The sequence below is a fragment of the Biomphalaria glabrata genome, chromosome 7 (genome assembly GCF_947242115.1).
Source record: "Biomphalaria glabrata chromosome 7, xgBioGlab47.1, whole genome shotgun sequence".
In the NCBI taxonomy this organism is placed as follows: domain Eukaryota; kingdom Metazoa; phylum Mollusca; class Gastropoda; family Planorbidae; genus Biomphalaria; species Biomphalaria glabrata.
This window is the reverse complement of record NC_074717.1, coordinates 35,725,930-35,736,870: the sequence shown is the minus strand read 5'-3', so window position 1 is coordinate 35,736,870 and position 10,941 is coordinate 35,725,930. Positions and strand designations below refer to the sequence as shown.

The window sequence follows — 10,941 nt, the reverse complement described above, 5'->3', positions numbered from 1 at the left end:
TTGGAGAGAGAAGGTGACCAAGAAAGCTATTGACAGCGAGAAAACATGGGCCACAGCTCTTGAAGAAATGCGTGTCATTTGAAAAATGGCCAGCTCCTTTACCACCAAAGCGAAAGCCACCTTAACCTGCAATATATGTGAACGGGAGTGTCTCTCCAAAATAGGGCTTCACAGCCACATGAAAAAGTGTTCGAGGCCAATGATGATAAATTTTGAGATATATCGTGTTGAATAAAGCCAAGATAGTTGTAGTTCTTACTAATAGCTCCCCTTTCAGAGATACTAGCCAGTGATAGCGACAAGGTAATGCCTCCACTCTAGGCGCTTCATACTGCTTTTTGACATCGGACAAAAGACAAACTTTGCTTTACGGTCGTGAAACATGGTCCACTTAGGTGGATTTAAAAAAAAAAGGTGATAAGATAAAAAAAAAAGCCATTTAGTAAGTCCTCCAAGATAAAATAGCCAACGAGGAAGTCCTCCAAAGAACAGGGTGACAGAAACTCCGAGCTGATGTCAATAGTAGAAGCCTTAGCTGGCTTGGAAATGTTCACAGAATTCTGCAAGTCGACTCCCACAAGATATATTTTATGGTCATTTAATAGAAGTCAGGAGAGCTGCTGGTAGTTCACTCTTGAGGTATACTATGCAAACGCGACATCAGGCTCGTAAGAATCGACACCAACCGTGGAAATAAAGCGCTGGACTGATCCTCGTGGGGTTATTCTTTTACAATCTCTCGTTTTCATGGTGATTTATTTTCTATTTTGTAGACATAATAAAAACGGGGTGAAACTTCAACATGCTAATAGAAAATGTTTTTTTTTATATTCTCTCAATTGTAGACATGACTACAGCATTGATATCGCACGCAGATTGAGGAATTTTGTTCTTGATATATTTCCAACTGACCCAAGGCAACTTGCTAACTTTTCATCTATAACTGGTCAAGTGTGTTATAATCAGACAGCACCCCTCGATCCAGGAACATTTAACTTTACATGCCCTGTCCCTATTGTGGGTAGATACGTTCGCCTAATTATGAGGTGAGTAGACAGGTCCTCCAAATCGGGCCCTGACAGAGGCCCCTCAATTTACATTTAGCATATCACTATCATTCATGGCTCTTGTCACAGGCTTTTGAAGATGTAAGACTTAAAGGGTTAACATATTAGTGTATCGTACGATAGACTTAACTTTAATTAAGCCACTGGCGCCTATTGCACTAGAGTTGCTATCTATGCATGTTGTATAAGAAATGTTGATAGAATGATCTAATTAATACTAATAGTTGTTTGTGTGGAAATAGAAGTGGTGCCTCGCAGGCATCTATTAGATTGGGCCCTGTGAAATCTGTAGGGAAAGTCCTGGACATGTGTGTTCTAGTCATGAGGTGAGTAGACAGATGTGTCTAGTTATGAAGTCAGTAGAGAGGTGAGCCTAGTTGTAAGGTGAGTAGACAGATGTGTCTAGTTATGAAGTCAGTAGAGAGGTGAGCCTAGTTGTAAGGTGATTAGACAGATGTGTCTAGTTATTAAGTCAGTAGATAGGTGTGTCTAGTTGTAAGGTGAGTAGACAGATGTGTCTAGTTATAAAGTCAGTAGAGAGGTGAGCCTAGTTGTAATGTGAGTAGACAGATGTGTCTAGTTATAAAGTCAGTAGAGAGGTGTGTCTAGTTGTAAGGTGAGTAGACGGATGTGTCTAGTTATAAAGTCAGTAGAGAGGTGTGCCTAATTGTAAGGTGAGTAGACAGATGTGTCTAGCTATAAAGTCAGTAGAGAGGTGAGCCTAGTTGTAAGGTGAGTAGACAGATGTGTCTAGTTATAAAGTCAGTAGAGAGGTGTGTCTAGTTGTAAGGTGAGTAGACAGATGTGTCTAGTTATAAAGTCAGTAGAGAGGTGTGTCTAGTTGTAAGGTGAGTAGACAGATGTGTCTAGTTATAAAGTCAGTAGAGAGGTGAGCCTAGTTGTAAGGTGAGTAGACAGATGTGTCTAGTTATAAAGTCAGTAGAGAGGTGTGCCTAATTGTAAGGTGAGTAGACAGATGTGTCTAGCTATAAAGTCAGTAGAGAGGTGAGCCTAGTTGTAAGGTGAGTAGATGTGTCTAGCTATAAAGTCAGTAGAGAGGTGTGTCTAGTTGTAAGGTGAGTAGACAGATGTGTCTAGTTATAAAGTCAGTAGAGAGGTGTGTCTAGTTGTAAGGTGAGTAGACAGATGTGTCTAGTTATAAAGTCAGTAGTTGTAAGGTGAGTAAACAATTGTTTCTATTTATTAAGAGAGTAGTTAGGTGGTTCTAACGTAAGGTGAGTATTGCTGATTATAAAGATTAAGTAAGGAATCAGTGTTAAAAATTTCTCAAATTAAGATTCTAGATTAGAATCACTTTCAAAGTGATTTAAATGTTCTGAGATCATTTAAAACTTTCCTCTTCTTTCAGAGCTGGATACCAGAACTTCTTGCACATCTGTGAAATGGAAGTGCTAGTCAGTAGACCCAGCTCCAATTTGGAAGAAAACTATTTCAGCAGACAAGTAGGCACTGCACTATCTGATGCACCAATCATGACAATGACTGCCAGTGACCCGCTCTACTGTCTCCAAGAATGCTTAATTCGTAGGTACACTATCTTCTGTACTGCCTTCAACTGGGTCACTTCTACAGGGTCATGTCAACTGTTTAGTGTTAATATCTTTCTGAACTGGACCGATAGACTTGTATTTACACCGGAGACGTATTTTTTTATTCAGAACAATGCTACTCTGTAAGACACTTGTGTATAATTGTTTTGATTGTGCACTATTTAATCCATAATATACCAAGAGGGGACACGCCGGGGCCCCGTAAGGTTGATTTTTCTTGATCATTATCTAACTATAATATTTATATTTAGTTTACTCTAGAATTGTGTATGTGTAACCTAAAATCGTGTGCTAATAAATATATAATTATAGTTAAAAGACAAAAAAGAGCTTTGGGTCTTGGTCGGACTTCCTTGGTATGGTATGTAGTAAAGTCTGATTGCTGTTAAGTCTTTTCTTTACATGATCTGAACTCTGTTATATTTTGAAAACCTCTTTGATTTTATTTTTGTTCTACTGGCATCATTTGAAGAAGATGATTTCTGATAATGCTATTTGAAGTTATTAGCTATGTTCTTTAAATTTGTGTACTAAAATTAATTTCTTAATTATAATATTGCGTGGAGTGATACTACTACCATACTAACTACTAAAACAGAAGAAAATTCCTAAAAAATTGTTGATGTGTGTGATCTTTTTATTGCGAGGTGCGTTAATTTTTCCAGAGAAAAAGGTCTCAGAAACAGAAAAATCTCGCACATGATGTTCTAGAAGAGAAAGATATGCTGCCCGAGGAAAAGGTCTCAGAAACAGAAAAATCTCGCACATGATGTTCTAGAATAGAAAGATATGCTGCCTGAGGAAAAGGTCTCAGAAACAGAAAAATCTCGCACATGATGTTCTAGAAGAGAAAGATATGCTGCCTGAGGAAAAGGTCTCAGAAACTGAAAAATATCGCACATGATGTTCTAGAAGAGAAAGATATGCTGCCTGAGGAAAAGGTCTCAGAAACAGAAAAATATCGCACAAGAGAGAAGAGAAAGATGTAATGCCCGAGGGAAAGAGCTTGTCTGTCTGATGAAAAATGAATGTTTAATTAAAGCACATTTAGTTGAAGATACTTGATAGACATCTCAATGACCTAAATCTAAAACTGCACTGCAACGAGTAATTGATTTCTAGCTTTGTAACTTATTCAAAAAGATGTTAAAATTGTTTAACTTTAATTTAAAAGAAAACTTTGAGTTGAGTTCCACATTGACAAGTAGAAAGTGTTGAAGATTCAAGTCCGTTCTACAAAAAATACTTGGCAGAATTGTTTGAATGCGAGCAAGCATTTTTTATCCATGAAAATGATCAAAAACAAACTGAGGTCACGAAATAACAAATTACCGAAATGATAAATTAAAATAATAAATGTTAACTCGGAGTCACTGAGTAAAGTGTTTTTTTTTAATTCCCATACTGTAACCAGGGTTGTGGCCGCCTGCGTGCGAAGTTAAAAAATTTCGCCCCTCCCCCCCTTTTTTTTTCTAGAAAAAAAAGTATTACCACTGAGCTTGTAGCCTACTAAAAGAGCCCATTGATTTAAATCCATGTTTGTAGATGTGTGTGTGTGTGTGTGTCCAATACACTTTTTGTGTATCCTCTAAAAGCGAGACATTGCCGATAATAATTCGTTCAATAAAGGATTGTTAAAGCTGCTTTTCAAACTCATGCATTCTTTAATGTGTTGCTTCTATTTTAGTTTTCTTTTCAAGAGCATTTTTTTAAAATGTTCTTTCTGCATTATGTTCGTGTCTTTTCACAATTAATGACCCTGATCATTGTAATGCCGTCTTTATTTATTTATTCCTAAAACAACCAACATGGACAATTGCATGCTGAATCAAGTGACTCGAAACACAAAACCCATTGACGGTAAAACTTTTTCAACGCTCAGTAAACTTTAATAATGATTATCACGATTGTATTTTGGAGAGATGTGCATTGTGTCCAAAATCGTCTAACATTCGAGGATTCGGAGGTGCCTACAAATTTATCCAACACATCACCATTACAAAATGAAGCAACTCAGCGCTGAGTAATTCTAAGTACAAGTCACTTATACATTGACTTGAAATAAAACACATTAAGGCAATGTTTCTCAAGCATTACCGGATGGCTACTACCTATATAGCAAAATTTCGTTTGAGCCTCCTTAGAAGCTGGGGACCAAGAGGAGCGATGTAGGCTCCCAGTGTGAGGTCCGTGAGTTTTTCTAAGAATGTAATGAAACATAAAAGAAATTTAGTCATAATTATAACACGTTATTTAAGTTTTATTTTTCATTTATAGTAATTAAACACCGTGTTTAAAATCCAAATTTACATGATGAAATTTCACTAAAACTTCTCCTTTTTAGTTTTTTTTTTTTTTTTGGGGGGGGGGGGGGAAGGGGGGGGGGGAGAGAATGGTGTTGCCTACATAATTTTTAAGTGTTGTAAAAAGTTTTTTCTGGAGATAGAATTGAACATTTGGCGGGTTTCCGCTCAAGTTGGCAAGGGGTCTGATTTCGGGGCAGGGCCCCGGCGTTGAGCGTATTCTGGCGCTTTCAGCTTTAGAAATATATAGCACACAGACATTTGTAATGGGCGTGATTTTTCTATGGTCATCTTCGTGCTAAGTAAGACAGAGACTGTCGCGAACATTGTTTTTTCACACAAAATCGCTACTATTGTGAAGTGCGATAGTCGGAAGAAATTGGACCTATCTCGGATAAGAAAATCCAGAAGTATTACACTAGTGGAAACGTTTTGAAATGGGTTTTTTTTTCAAAAAGTTTTAATCCATATTGTTGCATCAATTGCCTCTCGCGAAAACGGTCTACAGTTGACAAGTCTTATAAGAAGATGAAACGACGACTCTTACTTGAGATATTTTAATTTATAAACATTGGTAATTAATTTTAATAACTACAATGAAAATAAAACTTTGTTGTTGTTTTATATTTTTAAAAGGATAATGGAATAATTAGAATTTAAACAAATTATTAAAATATTTGAGTAATTTTTGTATTAAAATAAAAATATAAAAAATAAAGGTAACCTTGTATATTGGAATAATGATTTGGCCGCCCCCTACATTCGTCCGCCAGCGTGCAATGCACACATTGCACAATAGGCAGCGGCGGCCCTGTAGTACAAATGACCATACTTTAAAGTACTTGAAAAATTTTAAGTGACGCATCTGAATTAGATGTGAAAAAAATTGGCGCACCGAACCAAACGGTTGGCCATCCCTGTATTAGACAAAGAATGGCTCTATCTAGCTGTGTATCCCTTCATATGAGTATTAGAATCCAGCTATAAACGTGACTATAACTGTGAATCTATGTGCTGAAACAAAGGAAATAAATCATACATTGCGTTGCTGTTAGGTGGAGATGCCGTTTTCGGGGTCGCTTGTTCCAGCTTCGGTCGGTGCAGTCCCTTATTTTCGTCATTTTCATTCACTATTATCTCCCATTAATAATTGAGTCCCTGGTATAGCTTTTATGTGTATGTATCATTGGTTTCAGCACTTAGCCTCAGATTGATATAAACCCCCCTGTAGTTTTTAAATATGCATTACCCATTCTGGATGAAACTACACCATTTAGTGGGACTCGACAATATGTTTCAGCTATGTTCTGTTGTATGAATGATTCATAGATTCATTATGTGCTATTGCTAACATATAATCATTGGTGTATACATTTCTTTAGTAAGCATTTTATTGTCATGAATTCTTTTACAATATTAATATCTACCTAGGCTGTATGTTTCATGAAACAAAATTATTCCAAACATTTCTTAAGAAAAGATGGGAGATGTTAAGAGGGTGTTTGTGTGTGTGAGAGAGAGAGAGAGTGTGTGTGTGTGTGTGCGTGTGTGTTTTCCAAGCTGACGGAGAGAAGAAGTCATCGATTGGTTGATAGCTATGCAGTGAGGATGATGAAATTACAATAGGATCTAGTGAAATGCAAATGTGAAACGACAGGCGATCTAGAAACATGGAGCGAGTACGTTTCTTTGTAGCGATTTTGTTAAAATATAATTTTATTTCATTTACTATTAGATCTATAGATCACGTTAAATCTGTGTGTATTCTAATAAAAGTTTTATTGAGTCTTTGTTCCCAAGAGAAATGTGTTCAAGTTACTTACGTCTATTCTTTAAAAAATTTAATACGTCCACATCGGTTCAGTTGTACTAGATGTTTGGAGCTACAGGGTTAGGGTTAGGGTTGTTTGGAGCTACAAGCCAGCGACCGATCATCATCACTAGGTCATTTATGTAAATGAGAATCAGAATCCACTGTTTCTTGTCCAGCAAGAACACCTCAACTGTTCCTCACCTTGCTGGCCAGTCCACTAGAGATGATCCCTTTCATAAATTTCGGCGGATCGAACCAAGCTCTATCCCAAGACGTTTTAGGACATCAGCGTCTGTCTCGTCTTACATCAAGTGTCTCGTCTCTTCTTTCTAATCTAAACTTTCCGCTTATGTCTAATGTTGAATAGTGCGCACCATATGCGTCTGAGCAGAGCCGAGTTGCAACAATAGTTTAGCATTACTGGTTTATTACACCAAGGCATTTAGGATTTCGTTTATCAAATATAAAAACAAATGACTCCAAATCAACACTAATAGCTCAACTGTACCTTAAGTTTGAAGACCAAGATTGATTTCTATCTTCTACGATCAACAGCTGTTATCTTTTAGTGTCAACCCTTGCTATTAGAACATTTTGTTAACTATGATGGTGAAAATTGTTAATTGCTTTAGAGCATTATTTAAAAATGCCGTCTTTTTACTCATTAAACCCTTTAACAAGTTATTAATCATGTTTGTTCATTTCACATGATCTAAATTCCTTAATGTCATGGAGTGAGGATTTTATGTTTATTTAATGGGCTTATGACTTTGCATTTATTTTGCATTTATTTCATATAATGATTCCAACTACTTTTTAATACTTGTTGATTACAGGCCTCCAATTAGACATAACTATACAGTGACCTTGTGGTCTATTGGACAGATGATGTAAAGGTCATCTGTTTCTGTGGCCTGCGGTTAACATGGGTGTCATGTGGCCAGCACAACGACCAACCGCCTTTACTTTTCCCTAACAGGTACCCATTAGAGATGGGTGGACTCAGAGGCGTCCGAAGATCCCGAAATTAAAAATCCCAGTCTTCACCAGATTCAAACCCCGGTCCCCAGTTCGGAAGCCAAGCGATTTACCGCTCAGCCACCGCGCCTCCAGTGAAATATAAGACAAACTTTACAAATTAAAAGATAGTCCCTGTTCTATGAAGCATGTCAATTAACTAAATAAAGTAGATCACGCTTATTGTCAACTCACAAAAAGTCTTTCATAACGACATTTTACATTTTCAGTTGTTTTTTGCACTTCTAAACTATTCAAAGTACTGGGAAAGCGGATTATTGAGAATTAAAAAAAAACTAAACATTTCTTTGAAATGATAAAAATGATATATATGTATAAATGTATGTATGTATATGTATATATAAATAAATAAATATATATATATATATATATATATATATATATATATATATATATATATATATATATATATATATATATATATATATATATAAATATATATAGATATAGATATAGATAGATAGATAGATAGATAGATAGATAGATAGATAGATAGATAGATAGATAGATAGATAGATATAGATATAGATATAGATATAGATATAGATATAGATAGATATAGATAGATATAGATAGATATAGATAGATAGATATATAGATAGATAGATAGATAGATAGATAGATAAGATAGATAGATAAGATAGATAGATAAGATAGATAGATAAGATAGATAGATAGATAGATAGATAGATAGATAGATAGATATAGATATAGATAGATATAGATAGATAGATAGATAGATAGATAGATAGATAGATAGATAGATAGATAGATAGATAGATAGATAGATATAGATAGATAGATAGATAAGATAGATAGATAAGATAGATAGATAGATAGATAGATAAGATAGATAGATAGATAGATAGATAGATAGATAGATAGATAGATAGATAGATAGATAGATAGATAGATATAGATAGATAGATAAGATAGATAGATAAGATAGATAGATAGATAGATAGATAGATAGATAGATAGATAGATAGATAGATAGATAGATAGATAGATAGATAGATAGATAGATAGATAGATAGATAGATAGATAGATATAGATAGAGAGAATTAAGACGACCTTATTTGTATTTGCAACATTCTTAGCAACGAGGTGTTGACGGGTTAATACCTATGACCAGCCAAAACAAAGATTCATGCATCACTTGACCAACATGCTCAGACTAATTGATTTTAAGTGTATTCACTCGTCTATTGTCCATTAGTTGTGCTCCGATAAGCTTAAAGTACATGACAAGATGTCGAACAGTAAAGCGTGGTGAGTGACTGGAGAAAGAGAACTCTGGAAAGTCTTTATGAAACAGAGGCGTAGCCAGAACGTAACGCTGGACCTTTACCTATCTGGTGGACCGTTGGGGCACCACACATAATCTGTCCACCTTATTTCTCCATTTATCTCTTTTAGTTTGACTAGAATCTATTTCAATGACAGGCCCGTAGATTTTATTTAGTGTTGTCTTCTCATTAGCTTCTCTGTCTGCTTATCTTATCTTATAAATTACAGACGTTACTTCAGAAGAGGAGATAATCACGTCTTACGTATTTTATAAGCCAATCTAGTCACGCATGTTAATCAGTGACGCCTATATTATTATTTTTTTATATTCAAATTTTAAATTGATTAAACTTATAAAATGATTATTGTTCTTAAAAGAACATTAGTGTTTTTCAAACATTGATCATTTTATTAATATTTTATGTTAGTGATTATAAAAACATAAATAATCAAATAAAAACCAATAAAAATATATTTTTAAATATACGGAGTACTAAATGCTAAATAAACATAAAGGATCTGGACCAGTCAGACGGATTTAAAAAAAATCAAAACTAGAATTAGTTGTTCCCAATGTTTCTCGTTGGCTAATTTCAAGCTGAGTTGTAAAGCGATTGGCTTCCGAAACGAGTTTTAAAAGGCTGTAATTTTTAATTTCGGTATTTTTAGGACGCCTCTTAGTTCACGTAACCCTAATGTGTACCAGGCATTAGTTGGGGAAAGTTAACGCGATCGGTCATTGTGCTGGCCACATGACACCCTGATTAACCGTCGGCCATAGAAACAGTCTGCACTAAGATCTCAAGGTCTGAAAATGGCATTTTACTTTTAGCTACTTCATTAAAAAATAAATAGACCATTATATTTACAGATGTATACAGAAATTTTTGATTCAGATTAGTACTTACACTGACATGTAGTGATTGGCAATAGTTAACTAAAAAGTTAGAAACTTTTAGTTTAACTAAAAAAAAATAGTTAAGGCCATTGTTTAACTAGGAAAAAAAAGTTTAGTTAAAATCGTAGTTTAATTAATTTTTTTTAGTTACTAACTAAAAAGTTTAATTAAAATTTGTAAAACTTTTCAACCTGTGGTCAGGGTTGAAACGCACTCCCTGTTTTCTGGTCATGTGATATCAATAACTTTGATTATCAAAAAAAAAATGATGCAGTTAACAACTATTTAGTCAGTCTTCATTTGAAGAGGGTAAAGTAAGATCCTGGTAGAAGTTTTGGGAATAAATATTTGCACTTGAAAGTAGCAGTATTATAATATGTTAGACATTTTTTGCCAAAAGCTTCTATGCAGTTTATGAATGAGGTTGTTCCGATTTTTTTGTGAGCCACGTGGAGGTGTTTAATTTCTGTTTCTAGTGGGAATCTAATTAGTGGGTTAGATCAATATTTAGTGGTTTTAATCAATTCATTTGCGGCAAACAATATTTTTTTAACTGCAGGAACATCAAGTACACTCTTTTATAGTCTTAAAACTTATTATTGAGATCTATTAAGTCTAAATCAACAGCTAGGCCTATGTAGATCTAAAAGCATTAGGGTAACCAACTCTAGAAAAAAATCTTAATCCACACCCTCTCTTACCATAAAGTAAATAGACTGTGTCCAACTGATTTTAACAACCTGGTCAGCTAGACATACACGTGACCACATGTAGACCTAGTGTACTCTACGTGTGTAGTCGATAATACTGCAAGACTACCCTGCATTAAGCGTTATACAATAGTGTTTGCTTAATGTGGAGAGGTCAGACAAGAAAATAACACACTGGCGTGGCTAGTCAAGCATGTTCCTAGATATATTTTTACACTAAAATAGTTATACACTCTCCCAGCCCAGAAAG

General features: G+C 35.0%; 1 protein-coding gene across 1 annotated transcript; it reads left to right on the top strand.

Annotated features, from left to right (window-relative positions):
* The first annotated feature begins 852 nt into the window (after positions 1-852).
* On the top strand, positions 853-3,266 carry LOC106057495 (uncharacterized). The gene is made up of 2 exons (XM_013214700.2): positions 853-1,046; positions 2,437-3,266. The coding sequence occupies exons 1-2, from the start codon at positions 1,042-1,044 to the stop codon at positions 2,762-2,764; spliced, it is 333 nt and encodes a 110-aa protein (XP_013070154.2). The 5' UTR covers positions 853-1,041; the 3' UTR covers positions 2,765-3,266.
* The last annotated feature ends 7,675 nt before the right edge of the window (positions 3,267-10,941 follow it).